Source organism: Typopeltis vanoorti, chromosome 17, assembly GCF_054136105.1.
Source record: "Typopeltis vanoorti isolate ZY-2024b chromosome 17, IOZ_Tvanoo_1.0, whole genome shotgun sequence".
Lineage (NCBI taxonomy): Eukaryota > Metazoa > Arthropoda > Arachnida > Uropygi > Thelyphonidae > Typopeltis > Typopeltis vanoorti.
The window spans coordinates 81,353,731-81,380,043 of record NC_143565.1 but is presented as its reverse complement, the minus strand read 5'-3'; the positions used below and the strand labels follow the sequence as shown (position 1 = coordinate 81,380,043).

The following is a 26,313-nucleotide window of genomic DNA, read 5'->3' as shown; positions in this document are numbered from 1 at the left end:
TAAATATTTTTATATACGTCACCATCATTTTTGCTCATGGGTCTAATGCCTGTTGGTGTCTGATGCTTGTTTTTGTCATTTCTATTTGTCCATTACCAATGGACTCAAATCCTGCAGATTTTTTCCATGCCACTCTTTTACATCATCTACCTACTCTTACCTTGTCCATCCTCTTCTGTTTATACCAACCATTGCATCAGAGTTTTGATCTTTCTACTGTTATCCATTCTGCAGATATGTCCAAAAAATTCAGTTTACTTTGCAAGACAGTTCTTCATTTGTTATATTTTTCATTCATCCAATTTGTAGGCTCTTGTTGTCCGGAACCATCTTCCTATTTCTCCACAGTTTCTCACAGCTTCCTCTGCATTTTCATTAACGTTCTACAAGAGACATAACAGATTCCTGTCCACTTCATAAAATTCAAGTATAGTCCATGCCACTTTCTGATCTATACTGTCAAATGCTTTCTGAAACCACCAAATCAGGTGTGTGTGTGTTTCCATATTTCAGGTCTTTGATGGCTTTTTCTGCTTCAAGTATGGATATGTATTCCTGACTACATCCCTGTTGAGTGTTCTTTACTACTCTGCTATCAGTGCTTTTTCATTTAGCAATTTTTCAAAGTAATTAGTCCATACTGCAAGGATATCTTTTTTCCAGTTTTTGTGTCACCTTTATCATCTCTAATACCTTTTTTACAGCACTCTTTCCTCCATTTCTGAGCTTCTTCAACAATCTCCAGAATATCTTGCTACCTTCCTGATATTTATTTTCTATGTTCTTACCAAAGTCTTCCTGACTTTTGTTTAGCTAGTTTTGCACAGTGTTTAGCTTTCTTACATTTGTCTCCGAGAGCACAAGCTGACTTATTTGCTAGGAAATTCTTACATAGAGCTTTCTCCACAATTAATCTTAACATTAATATTTGGTGCACAGTATTATCTGTCTCCTCTAAATCCCGATTGCTTATCTTTCAGATTTTACTAACTATTATAATAACGGAATTAACTCACGTAAATTATTATTTATTCGTAATGAGTTAATTCTGTTATTATAATAGTTAATACGAATAAAGAATAATTTACGTGAGTTAATTCCGTTATTATAATAGTTAGTAATATGTCACTCATGGTATTTCCTTACCGAAACTTTCAGATTTTCTTCTATTGGTTTTCTTATTTTTTCCATTAATATCATCATAAGCACTTTTCTCACTTGTTAGAGCTATTGTTCTCTAATTTTTGCAGTCCATTTGCTTCCTTTTTTATGAATGGGTATAGGATTTATATTGTATATTCTTTTGTTGTTTTGCCTTTCTCCCATGCCATGTTACACAATTGGTACAGTTTGTCTATTATCACCTTGCCACTATGTTTCAACATCTCTCCAGTGATTTCATCATTCCCTTTTTTTTTTTTTTTCCTTCCCCCAGGTGTTCTGCATCCCTGAAGACAGTGGTAGCAAACATTTTTTGGTATGCATGTCAAAAATTTACAAATAATATTTATCGAGTTGCTGAAGTGCTGGACAGTTTTTAATAGTGGAAAAATTCATAGAAAATTAATTGCAGAATTTTATTGTGAGAAGTTTAATAATTAACATAGAATTTCATAAAAATGAACTCATAATTTGACACACACATTGTAATATACAAATCAATATCAATCTATTATCAATTTATTAATGATATTTTTGCTGTTGTACATTAGATGCCAAATACTTTATATCAGATTCATATTTTGCCACTTTTAGTAATATACAAGCTGAACTAGATTCATCAGTTAATCTATTAAACTGTTTTATAAAATTCATTTTGGAAAATAAAGACTCACAAGAATATGTAGATGAGAAAATTGATAAACAACTAAAGGTTTCAGGAATGGCATTCTAAGTTCTCGTATATTTTTGCTTCTGCATTGTTTTTAATTGCAATCAATAATTGGTCATTTTCAATTATTTCCAAGACATTTCTCAAATCGACAAAATTTTGTTTCCATATAGAACTGGATTGAAAATCGATTAATTGCATTTCTGTATCGTCCAAATTCAGCCACTTGAAAATCTCCAAATTGAGTTTATCTGTCGTGTCTGGATGCAAAATAAATTTTGATGTCTCTGCAAATTGCCTGAACTAAATATTGAAGAAAATTCATTGATTATTGACTAAATAACTGTAGGAAACTCTTTTGCCAATTTAACATGATCTGTTTTTTCAAGAGATTCTAGATCTGCAAAGAATTTTTTTGTATTTGGAAAATATTTTAAGGTATTGGAAATAACGTCACAATTGAAAATTTATAATTTAGCTTCGAATGTTTTAATCAAACATGGCAATAACTGTCTTGTTAACATCTTGTAGTTTAACATTTAATTCATTTAAATGTAAACACAAATCAGAAAAAAACATTAATTTTGAAAGCCATTCTACATTCATTAATTGATTGTATTTTTCAATTATTTTCTCATTATGTAAAAAAAATTCCGACTTCATCTAAACACTCCACAAATCTTTGAAGAACTTTTCCACAACTTAACCATTGTACACACTGAGTTTACTTTACGCTTAATAATTCTTCTATAAAGTTTCGTTTATTTAAAGCTTGTGCCGATATAAAATTGACCAATTTTGTCACAAGGCTCATAATATCTTCCAGTGGCTTCAAACTAGCCTTTGCACATAAAACCTGCTGATGTATAATGCAATGAAAACCCAGAATTGAATGTCCAATATGTTCAGTAAATAAATTGACAAAACCATTTCCCTCTCTAATCATACTGCAAGCACCATCAGTAGTAATGGATACTGGAGCACCATCTTTTCGTTGTTGTTACTAATGATATTAAACTGATCGTTTCTTATTTAGTATTATTCCCAACAAAATAAATAAAAATTGCTAAACGAGCTGATCCAATTATGTCGGTACTCTCATCCGGACAAAGAGAAACTAAACTGGAAGATAGTATATCTATTTTTGCTGATGAGTTATATTTTTAGCATTTTCCAAGATTCTATTTTTCACTTTGTTTCTAGCCAAAGGCATATCTTTTATCATCATCAAATTCCTGATATATACCCTCTAGGGGTGTACAGTATATGATAGTATTACATGAAAAATTTACATCATCACTAACTTCCTATCTACAATTTTTTTCCAAATCATTGTTACCTGTCAAGACTCCAACATTATCAAATCTTATATTTCTATCTTGTAAGGTACTTTTTACTGTATCAATCCACCTATATCTTGGTCTTCCACTGGTTCTTTTTCCTACCAACCTGGGAGAGAACACTTGTTTTGCTAATCTTTCCTCTCCCATTCTGTTTAAGTAACCATACCACCAGAGATTAGCTCTGCTAACACATTCCTGGATGCTGACAGTGGCAAGTTCTTTCTTAATATCCTCATTTTTAATATGATATTGCCATTGATGCCATCTATACATGTCCCTAATCTTTCTCAGGACTCATATCAGCAGTCTCTAGTCTTTGATCAAGTGTTTTAATTCTGACCCAGCTCTCAGATCCATAAGTTAAAACTAGCTTGAATACTGTCTTGTATACAGCTAATTTCTATTTTATTCCATATAAATTTATTCAGTTGACTGCCCTACCATACCAGCTTTATTGATTCTGTTGTCTATTTCCATATTTAATTTACTTGTTCTTTAGGTTCTCCATTCACAATGCAGTTGATATTTTCAATATTTCTGCTTATTTTCATTGTCTTTGTCTTTTTAATGCTGACCTTCATACCATATCTACTATAACAGTTATTCAATTTAGTCAGGGAATCTTGCAGACTTGTAGCGGATTTATTTAGAAGTATAACATCATCTGCATAAAGCAAAGAGCTGACATTAACATCTCCAATTTTGATATCAGGTTTAATACCACTTTTCTTCATAATATGATCCATATAGATAATGAATAACAGAGGGGATAATGTACATCCTTGTCTGACACAAGATTTAGCATTAAACCATCTTCCTGTACTTCCTTCAATTCTAACTGCTGATTTACAACTCAAATAAAGACTAAGAATTGCTTGATATAATGCCCCATTTACACCATATAACTGTAGCGTATTGAATAGCTTCTGTCTTGGCATCTTGTCATATGCCTTTTCCAGAGATCGACAAAACTTAAATTCAGATCCTTGTTATATTCCCATGCTTTCTCGATTATTTGTTGTAAAGTGAAGATCTGATCCTGACAGCCTCTATTTGGCCTGAATCCAGATTGTTCTTCACCAAATGTCCCTTCCACAGTCTTTCTCAACCGTTTCTCAAGTATACTCTGCGCTGAATTATGCAGTGCAGCCACTGTATGACTTTTATACCTCCATACTTGAGCATTTCTGGTTGAATATCATTTACTTGTACTGCCTTTCCACATTTCAGGCTTTTGATGGCTTTTTCTACTTCAAGTATGGATATGTATTCCTGCATGCCCGGTCAGTGTTTTTTTACTACTCTGCTAATTGATTTTACTACTAAATGATTTCATTTAGCAATTTTTTGAAGTAATTACTCCATACATAAGTATATCGTTTTCAACCAATTTTCATGTGACCGTTATCATCTCTAAATCCTTTTACAGCACTCTACTCTATTTTTGAGCTTTTTCAACAGCCTCCAGAATACTTTGCCACCTTCTTGATATTTATTTTCCATGACTTTTGTTAGCTAGTTTTACACAGTGTGTAGCTTTCTTACATTTGTCTCTATATTCTCTAAGAGCACAAGCTGACTTATTACTTTAACCTTCCGTGTCCACCATCGAGTTTTGATTTTTCTGTCCTTGCAGACAACCTCACCACATGCCTCTCTGGCTGAATCAGTTAATGTTTTCTTCAGGACTTGCCACTGAATCTCCAAGGTTTGATTACTGTTCTCAAACTCTTTCATTTTTTATTGATTTATGTTTGTATATTTTAGTCTACAGTTCACATCAGAGAGCTGCTCAACATTTTATATGCTTTAAAACTTGGAATCTCATTTATATTATGCTCTTTTCAATAAGAAATTCAGTTTTACCCTGCTCAAGAGTAAATGGTGATCACTTCCAGTTTCAAATCCACTGGTGCACGACACTCTAGTGTCCTGCACCACTGAGAAAACATTACTATCAACAATAACATAGTATGTCTGAAAATCATTTCCTACTCTGCTATATAGATCCCCAACAAGGACCAACTTTTCTGTTTTCATTGTGTCAGTTGCTTTCTCTAAAGCCTCAAAAAATTCCTTCACTGTTACCTTAGTAGAACCTTCTGTATGATAATAGGCACAAATAAGTCTCATTGTCCAGTTCCCCATTCTGATATTTGCCCACATCATTCTACTTGAGACTGGTTGTCATTCAAGAAGATTAGCCTCATATTTAGTGTTGAATTATGTTGAATTATGTCCTAGTCCTTCTTTTACTTAATTGTCATTGCCTGAATATAACATTGTACTTATTGCTTAGAAAGATCTCACCAGTTTTTGTCTTTTTTGTTTTAGTCATCCCTATTTTGTCAATTTGGTACTTATCCAATTCCTTAGCTAATTCCATTTTTTTTTTGCCATTCAAGCTTCTTATGTTGAGAGTAGCTGACTTTTTGCTATTCGTCCTGGTTCCCTGGCGAAAACAACAGGGTTTTGTTTAACTGGGCGACGCCCCAGCCATTGTTTAATCTGTACATTAATGATACTGGAAAGGGACTGATAAGAAATTTTCAGTTGTTTTTGGCTGATGATGTAAAGATAAGTAGGGCAATCACAAATGATACTGATATATGAGGGTTGTTTGAAAAGTTTGGTATATCATCTTTTTCATGACCCCCTGGCAAAACTTTAGTCACATGCAATGTGTAGTTCTCGTTTGGCAAACATTTAAAATGACCTTGTTCACATTTTTCATAAAAATGGAGAAAAACGAGTTTCATACAGTGATAAAACACTTCTATTTAAAGAAGTGGACGGCCGTGCAGATCAAAGCCGAGTTGGGTGCAGTTCATTAGGACTCTGCACCACCTTTAAAAGACTATTTATTTTTAGATAAATGAGTTTAAATGTGGTCGTAAGTCCATCAAGGATGAAGCACACTCCGGACGCCCGACTGAGGTCACTACGAAGGAGATGATTGACAAAATCCATGGTATTGTTATGGAAGACTGCCGAGTTAAAGTGTGTGAGATTGCTGCTATTGTAGGCATCTCAACTGAATAGGTGTATAATATCCTGCACATGAAAAAAGCTGTATATTTAGCGATGTTTAATCGCAATTCGCAGGATTTTTTGCATCGATTTGTGACTGTAGACGAAACTTGGATCCACCACTATGCACCTGAGTCCAAGCAACAGTCAAAACAGCGGACAATGTCCAGTGAAAGAGCACCGAAAAAAGCAATGACCATTTTGTCAGCTGGGAAGGTGATGGCCGCTGTTTGGGATACCCAAGGAATTTAGACCATTTGGAAAAGGGTAAGACAATAACAGGAGTTTATTATGTGTCATTGTTGGACCTTTTAAAAGAAGAATTGAAGAAAAACAGTCAAGATTGGTTTACAAAAAAAGCGCTCTGTCATGAAGACAGTGCAACATCCCACACATTGGCTGCCGCAATGGCAAAATTGCACGAATTGAGGTTCGAATTGAGAAATAAAGGTGATATTTTTGAAAAAATTGTGTTTAACTTATTTTTTTACCAAACTTTTCAAACAATCCTCGTATAATATGTACAGGAGAATTGCACACATTTGAATAGGCTAGGCAAATGACAATGGTTGTCAATTCAATGTTAGTAAATGTAAAGTTGCACTTTGGTGTAATGCCATCTCTGACATGACTAGGGATCTTGGAATTAGGGTGGATAGATTTGAAGTTCAAAGGTCACATTACAAGAATTGCAAATACAACTCGGGATGATTGCGATGTTGAAACGAACATTGGTGCGTGAAGATATGGAAGTCATTTTACTTTTTTTACAAGACCTTGATATGATCACACTACTGTGCACAGTTTTGGATTCCTGGGTTTCCCTTTGAAACCCAGGAGACCAAACTTTTGAGAGTTATAGGATATTGGTTGATAAAATTTTTCATTATATGAAAGGTGGAGAAGAGAACAAGAGGGCATCTGTGAAAGTTTGCATGCAGTTAAAGTTAAGAAAAGGGTAAGAGCTAGATTTTTCTCTCATAAAACTGTGGACAAGCAGAATAGTTTGCCTGTTGAAGTAGTGAGTGCATCTAGTGTGAAGGAGTTTAAGAGAAAGTATGAGTCCTTGACTCCCTATAGGCCTAATATTAATGTCAAGCTATGAGAGAAGCGAAATCATGGTAGATCAGAAATTGACCAATAGCTCTGGGCTATAGATAAAATGACACAGAACTTCTTTTCACCCTTTCACTGGTAGATCTTGTTTTGGTTTGCTGATGTGTTTTGCAGCTGTTTAGCTTTTATATAGTCAGAAATATCGGTTGAGCTATAATGCTCCTAAGCCAATTATGATATGTGTTTTTAGCTCAAACTGCATTGGCATACTTGTTTAAATAAAACAGAGGTTTATATGATGGGTTGGAATTTTAAGTGGAATAAGCAAAGGTATTACCATTTAGGAATGTGCGAGAGAAACTATGAAGCAAGTGTATCATGTCTGATAATTGTGGGTGTTGTCCAGTTTGCGTTTGCAAGTAGGAGAGTAAAATTTGTGTTTCTGAGAAGGAAAATGCAGCCTCTATATGAGATGTGCAAAGATGAGGAATGAAGAGCTTCATTCTAGCAGTTATTATTTTGGAGATCCAGTCAGAAAACAGTCATTTGGTCTATTGAAAATCCTGTTGATATAACAGCATTTGATGTTGGGAATTGGATGAGGACCATATGTGATGTCTGTTACTCTTGGCCAGTTTATCTAATTATAGAAAAGATGAATAATATTGAGGAGGTCATGTCACTTAGTAGTGCTGTAGGGCCAAAGGACATGACTGAGAGTGGTAGTAAGGGGGAGCATTCCAAAAAAGGAAACCTGCAATATGTCAATATTCTTAGTTATTTAATGAGAAATAAGTGTATTAAGAGAGTGGTAGATTGCCTTACTACTTTCTTAATACATCCATTTGGTTTATATGGTATTCTGGTGTGTATAATGTTTTTTCCAATTTGCATTGTATTTTCAGCATCATTCTCAGCTTGCTTTAGATTCTGTAACTGTGAATATATCAGACTTTTTTTTTTTTTTTTTTAAATGGTATTAGCTTTACAACAAATAGTCATCATGGTCTCAGTTCCTTGGTCAATCATATGATTGACCAGTTTCTGGCCACCTTGGAGTTCTAGCCTTTTATGTGATATAATAATAATAAATATTGAAATCTTATTTTTTATTTATTTATTTTTTATTTTTTAAGATTAAATTAAATGCTATAGCTACAGTTATTATAGATATGTTGGGTCATATGTGTCATGAGCTAAATTCTGTTGTACCTTGATTTTTTTTTTTTTTTTTTTTTCCCAGTAAATATTAAATGCAGAATGCAGGTATCCCTTGATATATGCGGTATCAGATTTGATTAGTGCGGCACAAAAAGTTTGAAAATAAACAAAACGTTAGATTTGGTCAATGAAACCGATCAGATCATGTGGTACGAGTCGTGCTCCAACGTTAGTAACTCAGTCTCAGTGCTTAATTTATCAGCAGAGTGTGGCATGTACTGTGTATGTATTACAGTGTACGTTTACAGCCTATCCGCATATCACGTCTTTTTCAAATTATGTAAAGCATTACCCTTCGTAACCATGGCCCCGAAAAAGAGTAATAAATGAAGACTTATTACTTTGGATACTAAATTGACGTTATTAAAAGGTTTGATAACAGAGAAAGCAAAGCAAACGCTGGAAGAACTCTAGGCTTTGGTGAATCAACTATATAAGCCATTTTAAATAAAGTGACTGAGTACCGCGAACAAAGCAAAGTGGCATCTGCATCTTTGAGTATGCAGAGTAAAATCATGGAGGAGAAAAAAAAAAGCTACTACTGTTCAATTTACGTTAGATAAGTTTTTTTTTTATAAAAAATAAATATTTAGATAAGTTTTTATGTAACAAATATGTATAGATAAAATATATATCAAGGGATACATGTATTTCAATTGCATTTAAAATATTGGCTTTATTTATTTATTATATATATATATATATATATATATATATATATATATTTTTTTTTTTTTTTTTTTTTTTTTTTTCCCCTTAGTGGAAATACTCCTGAGACTCGAGGAACAGCATTTGTTGTCTATGAGGACATCTTTGATGCTAAAAATGCATGTGATCACCTATCTGGGTTTAATGTTTGTAGTCGATACCTTGTTGTTCTTTATTATCAAGCAAATAAGGTAAGAATCAGCTTTTATGGTATTGTAATTCAGAAATAGCATTCATGTTAATTTGTGATTAACATATGCAATCTGGCTGATAGCATACAAAAGTGAAAGTATCTTTTACATATGTGAAATCTTGTTTTTGTACTCATTTCAGTATCAAAATATTTCCTGTGTCCTCTTCTTTTCCTCCTTCATAAATAAAGATGTCTTCCTGTTCTAGTAGTTCTTCCATAATCTTGAGTATTAGGTTTTATTTAGGGTTAATCTTCACTGTTTTGGTTTATTTTTAAACCACACTTGGTGGCTTCCATCTTTAAGTTATCTATTTTCCTTTGGATATACAGGAAAACCTCATTTAACGTGAATTTGATATGCGCGATTGAGTGTTATGACACTCAGTCATGCTAACTGATAATGATACTATTTCCTGCTTTAAGCAATTTTTTTACGTTACGTGAAATTTTTTGTCACCAATCTAGTCAATGTACTTGACTAGACAAAAAATACACTTGTCAATGTAGCAGGCAGTGCTGCGGGTGGTGGCCAGCGATACTCGGCAGTTGACCCAAAGCTATCATCGCAAGCACACGTGCAAGCTCTATTCTCTTGCTCAATCACTTTCCTTCATTTTGCTTTAATTTAGATACCTGTAAGGCTTTATTATATTCAACCCCTGATATGGAAAAGAGAAAGACTGATAAAGAAAGCAGCAGTAATAAAAAGAGAAGAAAAGTAATTACGTTAAAGGAAAAGCTGGAAGTCATTAAGGGATGTGAAAGTGGCGCTAGTAATACAATGATTGTGCGAGACCTGTGATACAGCAAGTCTACAGTTTGGACTATATTAAATAAGAGCAAAGAATACAAAGAGCAATGAAAAGTTGCTACAAGTACAAGAAATATTCAGTCAAAAAGCTCTCAATATGTTTACATCGTTGAAAGAGACCTGATTTCAAGAACGTGAAAGCTTTACTGCGAGTTTAGGATTGTTTGACCATTTTAAAAATCGAGCTGGACTGCATAACATAACATGAGAATAACTGGGAAATCTGCATTGACGAAGCTGGTATCTTTTGGAAGCATATGCCAACAAAATCTTTCCTAGCTAAAACCGAAGCATCTCAACCAGGATACAAATCTAAAAATCATCTTCAGCTCTTATTGGGAGGCAATACAGAAAGCAACTTTGAACTCAAACCTGTGTTAGATTATCATGTGCAAAATCCAAGATCTAACATTATTGAAGAAATCAGCACAATTTGAAAAGAACTTGGATATAATGAACTGGATAATAAAGATGTGAGAAACTTGCTCGATTCCCATTCAGAACAGTAAAGCGAGAATGATCTCCTTCAACTAGAACAGCGTGCATATGAAGAAGATAAGAAGTGCGAACAAGAAGAGAATGTTATGACTAAGAAACTAACTGCAGAAGAACTTGAACTAGTTTTCAATCCCATTGAGCATGCTAAGGAAATTTTGTCTGATTGCAAATTGCATGATAAAAGTTGAGCATGATTCAAGCATTTTTACTTAATTTTTTTGTGAAAAAGTAGTTCAATCAAATGTTTAGACATTAAATAAAAATTTAAGCAATTGATTTTATCCTCAAATTTTAAACTGTAAATTACACCGTAATTATTTTTTCCCTAGATTTACACTAGCTGATGGATGAATTCTAATTATTCTCATGGTTTATTGCATTCGCTTAATGCAATTTCACTTAGCATGGATTAATTAATCGCATTAAGTGAGGTTTCCTATTGGTGCTTTTCAGCTAGCAAAAATGTCAACAGCAAAATTTAGATCCTTTAATTTATTTGTGGGATGCTTAAGGGTCAAAGCTGTATAACTTAGAGGAGACCTCCACATTGCCTTTAAAGGAATGCGGAGACCCGACCAGGGCTTTTGACCTAATGTCCAATCCTCACCTTCTCGTGATGCACCCTATTGGGTATCTACCTGGATACTGAACAAATGAGGATGGGCTGGCAATTTGGGATTTAGCCGACCAAATTGTATTCTTATTGGTTAAACCAAAATAAAAAATGATGGTACAACATAACAAAATTTCATACCAGCTGGGGCGTCGCCTGGTTAAACAAGGCTCCCGTTGTTTTCACCAGGGAACCAGGGCAAACAGCGAAAAGTCAGCTACTGGAACAAATCTGAAAACACACCCCAACTCAACATCACCAGAGTTTAAAGATCGGCACTATCAACATAAGAAGCCTGAATGGCAAAGAAATGGAGCCAGCTGAGGAATTAGATAAGTACCAGATCGACATTATTGGGGTGACTGAAACAAAAAAAGACAAAACTGGTGAGATCTTTCTGAGCAATAAATACAAAATGGCAATGACTATCAAAGAAAAGGAGTAGCCATAATATTGAACACAAAATCTGAGGCTAATCTTCTTGAATGGCAGACTGTCTCAAGTAGAGTGATGTGGGCAAATATGAGAATGGGGAACTGGACAATGAGATTTATTTGTGCCTGTGGTCCCACATAAGGTTCTACTAAGATAGAAGTGGACGAATTTTTTGATGCTTTAGAAAAAGCAACTGACACAATGAAAAAGGAAAAGTTGGTGCTTGTTGGGGATCTGAATAGCAGAGTAGGAAATGATTGTCAGACATACAAAAATATTTTGGGAAAATTTGGAGAAAAGCTAATAATAATGGCAAATATCTGTTGGATTTCTGCTCAGGACATGGACTGGTTATTACTAACACTATGTTCCAACATAAAAATGTGCACAAATTCACATGGAGAGAAGAGGCAAGGAATAAGAAAAGTCTCATTGACTATGTTATTGTTGATAGTGATGTTTTCTCCCTCGTGCAGGACACTAGAGTGTACAGAGGATTTGAAATTGGAAGCATCACTATTTAGTATTGAGCAGGATAAAATTGAATTTCATATTGAAAAGAATAACATGTAAGAAAGTTTTAAAGTAAATAAAAGTTGAGCAGCTCTCAGATGTGAACTGTAGACTAAAATACACAAAGATTATTGAAGAAAAAATGAAAGAGTTTGAGAATAGGAACCAACCCTTGGAGATTCAGTGGCAAGCCTTGAAGAAAACCCTGATTGATTCAGCCAGTGAGGTATGTGGTGAGGTTGTCTGCAAGGATAGAAAAATCAGGACTCCATGGTGGACACAGGAAGTTAAAGAGGCAGTGAAGGAAAAGAAGATATCATATCAAAAGTTCCTGGCAAATAAGTCAGCTTTTGCTCTTAGAGAATACAGAGACAAATGTAAGAAAGCGAAACACTGTGTAAAACTAGCTAAACAAAAGTCATTGGAGAACTTTGGCAAGAACATAGAAAATAAATATCAAGAAAGTGGTAAGATATTCTGGAGGTTGTTGAAGAAGCGTAGAAATGGAGGAAAGAGTGCTGTAAAAGAAGTTAGAGATGATAAAGGTGACATGAAAACAGGAGAAAAAGATATCCTTGAAGTATGGAGTAATTACTTTGAAAAATTGCTAAATGAAACAAGCAGTGATAGCACAGTGGTAAAAAAACACTCGATAGGCATACAGTCAGGAATACATATCCATACTTGAAGTAGAAAAAGCCACCAAAGGCTTGAAATGTGGAAAGGCAGCAGGAGTAGATGATATTCGACCAGAAATGCTGAAGTATGGTGTTATAAAAGTCTTACAGTGGCTGCACTGCATAGTTCAGAAAGCCTGGAAAGAGGGACAAATTCCCAATGATTGGAGTAGAGCTCTAATAGTGTCCATATATAAAAAGGGAAATAAAACTGAATGTGAGAATTGCAGAGGTATTTCCCTACTCAGTGTTCCTGGCAAGATCTATGGAAGTATACTTGAGAAATGGTTGAGAAGAATTGTGGAAGAAAAGCTTGGTGAAGAACAAGATGGATTCAGGTCAAATAGAGGCTGTCAGGATCAGATCTTCACTTACGACAAATAGTCGAGAAAGCATGGGAATATAACAAAGATCTGTATTTAAGTTTTGTCAATCTGGAAAAGGCATATGACAAGGTGCCAAGAGAGAGAAGCTATTCAATACGCTACAGTTGTATGGTGTCAATGGGGCATTATATACAACTCTTTAGTTGAGTTGTAGGTCAGCAGTTAGAATTGAAGGAAGTACAGGGAGATGGTTTAATGTTAAATCTGGTGTGAGACATGGATGTACATTACCCCTCTGTTATTCATTATCTATATGGATCACATTATATCAGAATTGGAGATATTAATGTCAGCTCTGCTTTATGCAGACGATGTTATACTTCTAAATAAATCCACTACAAGTTTGCAAGATTCCCTGACTAAATTGAATAACTGTTGTAATAGATATGGTATGAAAGTCAGCATTACAAAGACAATAGGTAGAATTGTTGAAAATATCAACTGTGTTGTGAACGGGGAACCTGTGGACAAATAAACTACTTAGGCACAATTTTTAGTGAAGATGGTAAATTAAATATAGAAATAGACAGCAGAATCAACAAATCTGGTATGGTAGGAAGTCAACTGAATAAATTCATATGGAATAAGAGAGAAATTTAGTCGGAACACTAAATTAGCTGTATACAAGACAGTGTTCAAACCAGTTTTATCTTATGGATCTGAGAGCTGGGTCAGAAGTAAAACACTTGACCAAAGACTAGAGACCGCAGATATGAGAGTCCTGAGAAAGATTAGAAGCGTGAACAGATGGCATCAATGGCAATATCATATTAAAAATGAGGATATTAGGAAAGAACTTGACATTGTCAGCATCCAGGAATGTGTTAGCAGAGCTTATCTCAGGTGGTATGGTCACTTAAACAGAATGGGCGAGGAAAGATTAGCAAAACAAGTGTTCTCTGCCAGGTTGGCAGGAAAACAACCCAGAGGAAGACCAAGATATAGGTGGATTGACACAGTACATTGTGCCTTAGACGATAGAAATATAGAAATACAAGACTCCAATATTATCTGATAATGATAATATTGCAGTCTTGACAAGTAATAGACTGATTTTGAGGAAAATTGTAGATAGGAAGTTAGTAATGGTGTAAATTTTTCATGTAGCACTATCATATCCTATACACCCCTTGAGAGGGTACATGTGAGGAATTTGATATGATAATTTATTTGTCCATCACCATTGCATATTAGCATTTTCATCTATTGTATTTCTCACCATCGAATCTATTACAGTTATGAAGATTGTGGAAGGAAAGTATGCATCCCTTACTTTACACCTCTTTTTTTTTTTAATTACTATAGTTAAATTCTTATATTGTCTTGATTTTATAATTTGGTCTATGCATGTTCTATTAGGTCTGAAAGCTACTTGTTTTTTTCCTCAATTTATCTTCAGTTTCATATTTCATTATTTCTAATATTATTCTAGTGAAGATTTAACTTTGCTCAGAAGAGTTTTGCATCCTATCCATTTTTTCTTTGGTATTTTCACCAGTAGTCCCATATTCTAGCAATCTGGCCATTTTTCCTTTTTACCATGTTTTGTTTAGTAGTGGGTATAATGTGTATGTCTGCTTTAAATACTTTTGCTTGTATATTGTCTTCTAATTTTCTTAGAAGAAGACTTTTATTGCTTTAGCTTTTTCTGCTCTCTTCTATATTTAATATTTTCTGTGTATATGGTTTCCTGTACTAGGGTTTTGCCATTTAGTATATCCCGAACATGTTCTATCCATCTCTTTTCTCATGTTTTTCCCATTATCTTCCTTGTAATTTCAAATAATTTCTTGGAATGTAAATTTACTGCAACCATTTCCTTTGTCAATGAAGTTTCTTTTATCATCTCTTTTCTTTGTCTATTTTTCTCCATGTACAACTTATCTCCTTTTTCTCTTCTTTTTGACTATGGAGTAATTTTCTTCTAATTTCTCTTCTTTTCCTCACTTAAGAGCATTGTTTTATCTGTTATCCATTATTTCTGGACTCTGTTTTCCTGGTATTTCTTATATATCATTATGTTTTATATCTTGCCATTTTTCTTCTATATTTGTATCGTTTCACATTTGCTGTAATATTCTTATTTTTCACAGTTTATTTTGCTCTTTAGTCTTTGCTAATTTCAATTTTATCTTTGTCACTACCGGTGTATGGTTCGTGTATGCACCTGATCCTTTCACGTCATGCATGGAGGATCTCCATGATTTATTGTTATGTGATCTGGGTTTTTACTTTTTCCATCTGGTTTGTTTATGTATATGTTTAAGACTCTACTTCCTATGATTAAGTTAAATAGTTAGTAGTCTTACTTTTCTTTATAATGATAATAATTTATAATAATTTCCTTAAATAATATTCCATTTTTATTCTCATCACTGTTTCATATCCACAGTTGTCTCTGCCTACCTTTTTGCATCTCTCAGAAGCAGATCATATCTTTTATGCTAATCTTATCTCTTTCTCTGTAAGTGGGTCATAAAAAGCACTTTCTTTCCAGTTAATATTACTTATAAGGGTATAAATGTTTATTATAATAACATTTGAACCTAGATTTTCTTATTCTTTCTGATACTAGGTTCCAGTCAAATAGTGCCTTTCTCACTTTGTCTTCATCAGAGTGACATCCTGTAGGTCTTCAGAATATATGACACATTTGCTCAGTGTTAATCTGATCTCACCAGCCCCATCCAATCTGGATTCACTTAACTAGTATTTGTATTTTGTATCTATCAATCTCCTTTGCTATTTGATATGCTTTCTCAGATTCACATATTGTATAGATGTTTCACTGCGTGTCCAATTTTTGTTGCAAATTTGGGTGTGAAGCTATCCTTTCCAAGAGCTTTCCACCTGTTGGTTTCTCAAAGAGTTTTCACCAACCTGCATAATTTCCTCTGTTGGCTATCAAGCAGAACTTATTCAATTTCCTCCAATCCTTGGGGAAAATTGAATTAGTTCTGCTCTCCTCCTTTCTCATCTGGACTTGGGACTGGCAGCAGTAGAATTGTATCAAATAATCTCTAGCATATACTTATAGGTTTTGAAATGCAAGTTTTGCATGAAGTGTCATTTCTTATTTCTACCTTTTTAGCCCAAGTGATTTTCAAGGATGGAGATTAAAGGATTAACATTATTATTGTTATTATCATCATCACAGGGGGCCCAGAAACATTGTTCACAATATACCTCCCACAATGCTACCAAAATTTCATAATGGGAGTAGGAAACTAACCATTAGTAACACAGTGCCTATCACACCTCTCAAACTGATTCATTGATGAAGAACTGATAACCACCTTAGGCAACCCATTCCACTCATCCACCATGCTTGTAGGGGGGGGGGGGGATCTAAATCTCACATTCTTGCTAACTGAAACACGACTTAACTTACAATGATGGTCTCATCTCTGAATCCTCTCAACTACCTTCACATTGCCAAGAAACCTAGATAACCAAATCTCAGCACAATAATCCAGATGTGGACATATCAGTCTTGTGAAGAGGAATGATGACTTTTCCATCCCTACTAATCAGCATATTTTTGAGCATCCAAGTGATCTGAACTTCAGTTCCCTATCAAACATAACTCACAGATCCTTGGCCCCATCAATACACAGACAAAATTTTTCAATTCAAAGTGAATAACTTTACATTTTGCCATGTTAAAAGAAAAATTGTTATCCTTTGGCCACAATGACAGCATATGCAAATCATCCTGCAGGATTGCTATATAGTCTTTATTTACTACAACTCTTCCCAACTTAGCAACATCAGCAAACAACTGGATATTATTGTCAATTGTCTCCAATATCATTAATTAAGCAACATGACTTTTCTTGGAAATAAACTCTGAAAACTGAAGTCCTTTCTTTCTTGGAATAAAAGAGTAGGATAGGATATTGGATCATCAAAAATTTTTACAAATTTCACTTATCAATTATTTTGAAATAGGTTGTTAGAATATTTATATATTTTTTTTTATGTTGGGCCCATATACGAGAGGTTGGCTGGTAAACCTATAGTACGTTAGCACCGTATATGGGTAGTGGGTTGCGAAAGGAGAAACTTGTTTACATTTGATTTAAAAGCCTGTATCTCCTGTATCTGTTGTATTTCTTGGGAAATACGTCAGGGGAAGGCTATTCCACAGCAGTACCGCAGTAGCAGGGATGAAGGAGGAAGAAAAGAAACTTGTTCTGTGGGTTTCAAGGTATACTGTGAAAGGATGTTGGGCAGCTGTATGTGTTTCAATGGGCTTAGTACAGAGTGGGGGAATTATTGATGCTGTTTCAGATGAACATTTCCCATGGAAGTATTTATAGAATATACAAGTCGCAGAGACCAAGCTATGTGAAAGTGAGGAGAGTGAGTTGGTGAGAGATGGTTCATTTATCAGTCTAATTGCTCCCCTCTGTATTGAGTCAAGCATTTTGAGGGAGCTTTTACGAGCCCCACTCCAAATGTGAGAGCAGTATTGTAGGTGGATTTGTGATTTGTATAATGTTAACAACTGTTTAGAGGTAAAGTAGCATCTTGAGCGAAAGAGAAAACCTAGTTTTTTGGAAGCTGAGGATGCAATGGTTGTGATGTGTCTATGCCAGGAGAGTCTTGATGTCAGGGTAATTCCGAGAAGAGAATCTCATCATCTGGGAATTTGAGTGTTATGAAAAACAATGTTTGGGGAAAATGGTTCTTTTTTTGTGAGAAATAAGACAGAACTGGGTTTTGCTAGTGTTGAATTTGACAAGGTTATCTGAGCCCCATTGGAGGATGGCTTGGAGATCAGAATTAAGGGCAGTGGTGATTGATGATATGTGGGGTCAAAGTGAGTTGTGTAGAGTAGGGTTTGTCAAATGAGAGAGAGGAGTGTAATGAGCTGTTGTCTGCAAAACTGTGTTTTGGATTAGAGGTCAACTGAAGTAGGTCATCATTCGGTGAGAGAACTGAATCTTGAGGGACCCCAGCATTAGTTGGATGGTGAGAGGATAGGGAGCCATCTACCATCACACAGTGTTCGTCCAGACAAGAAGCTGGCAATCCATCTGCAGAAGTCCTGAGACAATCCAAATGATGGGAGTTTGCTTAGTAAGCCTTTGTGCCAGACCCAGTCACAGGCTTTAGAGATATCAAGTGCAACTACTTGGGATTCGCTGAATATCTTCATGGCATTTGTCCAGCAATGGGTAATGTATGAGAGTAGATTTCCTGTTCATCAGTTTCGACAAAATCCATACTGGTGGTTGTTTATATTTGGGTATCTAAGAGGTAGAGTAGGAGTTGAGAGTTAATGGTTTTCTCCATCACTTTAGATAGGGCGGTAGTTAGATGGTAGTGATTTATCACCCATTTTAGTAATGGGTTGAATGTGGGCCAGTTTCCAGGCTTTGGGATATATATACCAGTGGAGTAAGAGAATGTGTACAGATAACATAGGATAGGAGTCAGTTCTGGTGCACAGACCTTCAGGACAATTGGAGGAATGCCATCAGGGACAGGAGACTTTTGTGTCTAATTTAGACAACAGGTTTATGATATCTTTTTGGCAAAAGGATACAGGGAGCATTGTATGTTGGGCAGTTGGAATGACTGGAGGACTTTTGCCATTGTCAGTTATGTGCGCATTGGAGGCCAGGAGGTTAGCTTTTTCTGTGGGTGATGTTGCAATTGAGCCATCTGGGTATGATAGAGGTGGGAATAGTGTAGGGCAGGAAGCATGGCTGCAAGCTTCCTGCCCATTCAGATTCTGTTTTAGAAGCATTGATAATTTTCTTGCATCTGTCTCGGACTTCAGTATAGGCATTGAAGGAGGATGGGGTTCGTGATTTGAGTCAGTTATGGTATGCCTGATTTTCCATTTGTACCACATTGGCACATCTTTTGGAGAACCAGAGTTTAGTTTGGGGACGACAGTTCAGAGTAGTGTGGGGAATGTATGTTTTCATGCCAGTGGAGATTACTTTGGTAATATGTTTGGACTGGAAGACTGGAAACAATAATCCACCCATGGGAATGAAGCATAGTAGTCTCGGAAGCTGTCCCATTTGGCACTGTTATAATGCCAAACTATTCTTGTGTGGGAGTGACTGGGTAAGCGTTGTTGCATGGGGGAGGAGATGAGCACTAAGGTTGTGGTCAGAATTACCCAGGGGGGCTCACTACATTCACTACATATTTGGAGGGGATCATTAGTAAGGAAGAGATCTAGGATATTTGGGGAATGGTTCGGATTATCTGGTATTCTGGTCGGCTTTTGAGCAATTTGTGTAAGGTCATTAGTGATGGCAAATGCTTCAGCATCTCTGCCTGCAGGATCTGTACAACTGGAAGAGGATAGCCAATTGATGTTATGGACATTAAAATCACCCAGGAGGATGATTTCACTGTTAGGAAAGTGGGACTGGAGAAAATCAACTTTTGGGGAAGGAAATGAAAGAGCTCAGAATGATTGGTAGTATTAGGAGAGCGATAGAGATAGCAGAGATTGAGATGGATAGTGCTGGGGGAAGGTGAGATTTGAGTTTCTGTTAAAAAGAGTGGGTGGGGTTTGGCAGACTGCAGATGGTGGTGGATGCTATTAAGGTTGGAATTGAGGCCACTGATGTTGGTGAAGTGGATATGCAAGGTTCTATGAGGCATGAATTTGACTGCAAGGGTCTTACATGTTTCCTATGCAGTGCCTGCATACTGGTCTCCTTGGTGGCTACTAGTCGCGTCACTTGGTTTTTGCACTAGTTTGGTTTGTTTGTAGTCTATCATCCAACTGTTGTCTCCATTTTGGCATTTTTCTTCTAGTTGTCTTTGTTCTCTCTGGGGGAAAATGTCCTTTAGCTTGTTGTTTATTGCCTTTATAAATTTGGATGTGTCACAGGTCACTTTCATGAGACGTAGAAAAAAAAAAGTTCGTTCTGTCCTTTCTTTTGTTTATGGGTTAGAAATGATATTTTTGGGATCAAAATTGCATTCTCCTGCTAGTTTGCCAATGTCTTCTTTTAAGGATCCATCATTTTTGGTCGGAAAGTTCAGGATAAGAGCATTGAGTCTCGGCCTTGAGTGACTCGTGTACCATAGATGCGATTAGTTCATGAAGTTCATTAGCTGGTACTGGTCGTCGAGTATCTCGAGCTTAGTTTCCAACTTTCTGATTTTGGAGGAGAAAGTATCTATCATAGTATTAAGCTGTTGTTCGAGGTTTTCAACTCTCTTGCCTAAATTTAGTAGCTGTTTTACGAAAGGGAGGCACATCGCACAGAAGTAGGGCTGGTTGAGATCGGTAAAAAGCTTTATTGCCGATTCATCTATTTTCACACAGGAAGTATGCAGCCAGTTGCGACAGAAATCACACATTATACTTTTTTCTTTCTTTAACTTCAGTTTAACAGCTGCGGCATTTTGTGATGTGATTTGGTTTATTGGCAACACTATGCTGACGGGACTGGAGGTAATCTTCCTTTGTTGCCGTCATCTTTACTTTGCACAGTAGGCATAGCGCTTTCACGTGGCTGTTTTTTAATTGTAAAAAATAGCTGATTTAATGGATTAAGGATACTTACGAGTTGTGCTGAAATAATTGGCTCCTTAGTACACCTCTGTTAGTTTTTCGTTTACTGCTTATTTTGCACAAAGAAACACTTGTAATTACAATGAAATGCGGAAGCACAAGTTTAACGTAACTTATTCACCCTATATACATATACATGTATATAGTGCTATAATAAAACTTCTGCTTTTTTTTCTTCATTTCAGTACTAAGCTACTAATGTATACAGGCATTGATTAGTTATTTATATTTCACAACAGATTTTTCCTCATACTTTTAATTATATCATTATAAAGGCAAACATCACAGTTCCCCCCCCCCCTTATCGGTGGGTTCGGTTTCAGTTATCCACAGTCAACCCCAGTCTGATAATGTTAAGTAGTACATGCTAAGGCAACTTTGGGATGCTGAGGACTGTATTTTCATAAGCTCTGAGATCAGCTTATGGCCTGAAACATAGTTTCTACAAACATTCAGCTTTGAATAATAAATTTAGTTTAATCCATTATCCAAGCGTGTGCAAACAAAGTTTGCGCCTGAAAGTATCTTCAGGACTGGGGTAAAGTGGTACGACACTGGGCGACTCCTTGCAAAGGTGGAGCAAGCTACCAACACTCCTATCTCAGTATCTTCCATAATGCAAAACACATCTCCTTGTGGATATGTATAATAGCATATTATACATATGCTATTATACATAGCATGTATAATTTGCAAGGAGTTGCCCGGTGTTGTACCACTTTACCCCAGTCCTGAAGATACTTTCAGGCACAAACTTTGTTTGCACACACTTGGATAAAGGATTAAACTAAATTTATTATAGTCTGACCAAGTGAAAAATAAACTTTCAACATCTTTCTCTAAATCCAGAGTAATTTAATAAAAAGGTGGCACACCGTTTGGCAGCTCCTATAGGAAGAGATGACCTTGCTAATGCTTCAACTGGGGTAAAGTGGTATCTCCACTTGGGCCTGGCTCCCACTGAAGAGACCTCAATAAAGGTCGAAACTAGTCTGGGTAGTGGCCCTTTCCTTAATGCATAACATTATACATATCCGCAAGGAGTCACCTGGTGTTGTACCACTTTACCCCAGTCCTGAAGATACTTTCAGGCGCAAACTTTGTTTGCACACACTTGGATAGAGGATTAAACTAAATTTATTATAGTCTGACCAAGTGAAAAATAAACTTTCAACATTCAGCTTTGAAATAATGTTGGATCTAGTATCCACTTTGCCTATGTAATTTTGCATCACCGAAATGAAGCCTTAGGGCGCTTTCTTTTAGTAATAAGCAATTTATAAGTTTTAAATTGTACGCCATTCTAAGTAGTTCTCGGTTATTAGATCGACTATCATGGTATTGCAGTGCTTGTTTGAGTAACCCTTATTTTACTTAATAATGGGCCCCAAAGTGCAAGAGTAGTGATGCTGGCGATTCAGATATGCCAAAGAGAAGCCATGAAGGTTCTTTTAGAAAATAATAAAAAAAAAAAAAACATATGCTGAATTTGCTAAGATTATATTCACATTCAGATAACTTTTATTATTAGTTATTGTTGTTAATCTCTTACTGTGCCTAATTTATGAATTAAACTATCATAGGTATGTTTGTATAAGAAAAAACAATATACATAGGGTTCAGTACTATCTGTATGCGTGCGGTCTTAGAACATACCACCATGGATAAGGGAGAACTACTGTACGCATGCCTAGAGACTATTCGATGAAACCATTCTGGCTTATGACTTATTGGATATGCAATAGTCCAGTATTTTGACATGCATATCAAAATATTAGTCACTGTAAATTATTATTTATCTCTAATGAATGACTCTGTTTTTCCTTCCTTAAATGTGCTAATTGTTTGTACATGGTCCAAGTCTCATTTACAGTAGCATAAATATACCAACCAAATACAGAATTTCCCTTCATTGTTTTTTTTTTAATATATTCCAAAACAATTTTTTCCCCTCCCTACATGCCTTGATCTTTATAAGTATGCCCATCTGATGTGCAAACAACAACAACAAAAACCCTCACAAGTACAACACCAAAATGATTTGTCTCTGCCATTCATGAATGTGTTAACAAAGGGTTCTCCATGATCTGTTGAGCTTTTTATTAGTGTATGCGGAATGCTTCTAGACTATCACATAACCTTGCAAGTGTAACTCCCTTCTGACTATAGCTTGTGACACTATCCCATAGGGACACCTATTATCTAGAGCAGGGCTGTCCAAAGCATGGCCTGCGGTGTGATTTTGTGCAGCCCACCTGTGTGTTTTTGATTTTCACAAGCAAAAAAAATAAAATAATTTCAAATATTAGATGAGTCAAAGAAGCATTCTTACAGTGTTTTGTTCCAATGCGTATGCTTCTGGTGCTCACTGGATACATGAGCGTGCGATTGGGGTTGTGTCGCTGCTGCTGCTGCTCACCAACTTCTTTCTAAGCAGTGTATTGTCTGATAAAATAATAGATATGATTTTTTAGATATGATTGTAGTTTTAATCATTGTTTAATTTTAGTAATTTATTTCATCACGATTTTAAATAATGCATACGAAGGCAAATTCTTTAATCTTGCTATATTTTCTTCAGGCCTTTAAGAGAATTGACCAGGAAAAGAAACAGGAAGAACTAGACAGATTGAAAAAGAAATATGGTGTGTCAACTGATGAAAAATAATGTATTGTCTCTCTGTGTGAATGTATATATATATATGTTATGTAAATAAAAGTGTCACATTTAGTTATTACAAAGAAATATGGTGTCTCTCTCTGTGTGAATGTATATATATATGTTAATGAAAGTGTCACATTTAGTTATTACATGTTCTTTTGCTTTGGTTTATTTTTAAAATGCACGCAGTTTCCTAAGCATATTCCTCAGATAGTTAAGAACTTGCTAAATATAAGGCAAATCTTATTTACTCAATAGAAATTTTGCTCTCTCGGGGGATCCCGTAACCCCTAGAGAGCATGTCCTCTGGATGGCCGATAGGGGAGCCCACCATGTGTGCACGTGTGTGTATATGGTGGGATGGTCCGAATATACTGAATAAGGACTCGTGGGCCATAAGGGGAAATCATCTCGATTGTAAGGGAAGTGGCACTCCCATGGACCCCCAGCTGGATCTAGCCTCTCCTACTACTTTGAGGAAGATCCACTTACTTTAATCTTTATTATAAGGCTTTAAGCCAGCTCTTCTTATTTTATGACCCTTATGCTATTAGAGTACTCGAAGACCATGGGGTCTTTTCATTTCTGGCCTTACAACTATGCCCTCACCATAAACCTTACTATAATTCTTCTATAATCTACTCTCTCAACCTTCAATATATCCTATTCTTCCTATGAGTTTAAATTCGGAACAAGGCTAGTTCAGAAGCCTTAAGGTAGCAGCCCTACCACTGAACTATTCCATCGTCAGGCTAGTCCCCTGACATGGGGAACATAATTCTACTCGTAAGCTGACAGTAAAAGATAATCGGATTTAATCTATAGGAAACGACCCTGGAATAGAAAAGGTAAAACAAAAATGGAAACGACAAAATATAATACACACAGCAAACTGGAATGTAAGCATATAAAGAAATAGAATTAGACCAATTATTAAATGAAAGAAATTTTAAAATAGCAATAATCACTGAAACAAAAAAGAAATTAAAAGGAACCATGAGAACTGAAAATTTTAATGCGATATACAGTGGAGTTGACAGAGACCAAAGAGCACAAGCAGGAATCATGATTTGGATTCATAACCCCCTTTCAAAACAGTTAAAACATTATAAATTATGGAATGAAAGTATAATAGAAGCTAGAATAAAAAAGATAGAGGCTATTTAACAATAATTGGTTTATATGCCCCAGAAGAGGGAAGAGAAGATAATATTGATTTTTATAATCAGCTACCAAACATATATAATAAAATAAATAAAAATGATTACATAATTTTAGCAGGAGACTTAAATGCATGAATTGGAAACACGAAAATTAATAATAGGAATACATGGAGAACATACTCTAAACAAGAATGGTAAAAAATTGATTGACTTTGTAGTTTATAATAACCTAAAAATAATGAATTCCTTCTATAAACATAAAGACATACATAACTATACTTGGGAAGCAATATTAGATTACTTTATACTAAATGAAAAGACATCAAAATTTTCACTAGATGTTAGAGTTCACAGAGGATATGAAATAAGCAGTGACCACTTCCTTGTTAAAATAAAATTAAGATTACCACCTAAATGGCTACAAGTAACAAGAACAGAAAGAAAAATTGAAACATTTATTTATAAAACTAGACTATTAAATGACACAAATGTACAATGGCTATATGAACAAAGAATTAACCAATATCTAGACAAAATGAAGAAATAGAATGGCTTAATATAAAAACGATACTAAATGCAGCAGCAAATGAAAGCTTAGGGAAGACCAAAAATTTCAATAAAAGGAAGAAACTGAAGATCTGGGATGATACAATCAAAGAAATAATGAAAAAGAAGCCTATCACAAATGGTTAAGCAGTAAAAGATTAGAAGAGGAAATAGAATATATATAAGAGCTATAGCTAAAAGAGAAGTCAGAAAAAGACAGAATCATGGAACAAATGTGTTTCTAATTTAGAACATGATTTATATAAAATAAGACCCAATGTATATAAGATTTTGAAACACTTAAATGCAGATACCAAAGAAAACATAAAATTAAACACTGAATTGAAATTAGAATTTCTAAATTACTACACAGAATTGTGGACAGACAAATATTTTAAAAAAGACAACTGGCAAACAATTAACGAAAATGAAAAGGAAATAACTAAAGAAGAATTAGAAATCAGCCTAAAGAAACGGAAAATCGCCTGGAGAAGATAAGCTAGGTTCAGAATTATATAAATATGCAGGAACTAGATTCAAAGAAAGACTCTTATTTTTAAATAAAATTTATTCAACTGGTATCCCCCCAATAGAATGGAAAAAAGCAATTGTGATTCCTATCTTTAAAAAGGTAATAGAGATGACCCTAAAAACTACAGAGGTATCAGTATACTAAATTCCTGTTACAAAATATATAGCAGAATCTTAAATAGCAAACTAATGAAATATTCCGAAAACTTTATATTTTAGAAGTACAGAATGGATTTAGAAAAGGACGATCATGTATAGACCCGGCCTTCTGCCTAAAATTAATAATAGAGAAAAGAGAATACAATTTAGAAACACATATTGCATTTGACAAAGTTAAAAGAAACATATTTAACATATTAAAAGAAAGACAAATACCAAATAATATCCTAAAAGCTATCAAGTATATATAACAATAATCTAATACGAATAAGATTAAATCACGAGCTATCATATACGAGAGAGAGATAAACCAAGGGGTCCGACAGGGATGTCCCCTCTCTCAGCATAAAAATAAAATAAAAAAAATAAAATTACATCA

The 26,313-nt window shown here is 35.1% G+C and overlaps 2 protein-coding genes across 2 annotated transcripts in view; one reads left to right on the top strand and one right to left on the bottom strand.

Moving 5' to 3' along the window:
- Sf3b6 (splicing factor 3b subunit 6) overlaps positions 1-23,619 on the top strand; it is a 34,165-nt gene extending 10,546 nt beyond the window's left edge. The window contains exons 3-4 of the mRNA XM_090407052.1: positions 9,242-9,380; positions 23,455-23,619. Of these exons, the coding sequence (XP_090263178.1) occupies positions 9,242-9,380; positions 23,455-23,541 (226 nt within the window). The 3' untranslated portion in view covers positions 23,542-23,619. The remainder of the gene's footprint in view (positions 1-9,241; positions 9,381-23,454) is intronic.
- LOC150097556 (NAD-dependent protein lipoamidase sirtuin-4, mitochondrial-like) overlaps positions 22,882-26,313 on the bottom strand; it is a 56,886-nt gene continuing 53,454 nt past the window's right edge. The window contains exon 3 of the mRNA XM_090407051.1: positions 22,882-23,318. The gene's annotated coding sequence lies outside the window, so the exon portion shown is untranslated. The remainder of the gene's footprint in view (positions 23,319-26,313) is intronic.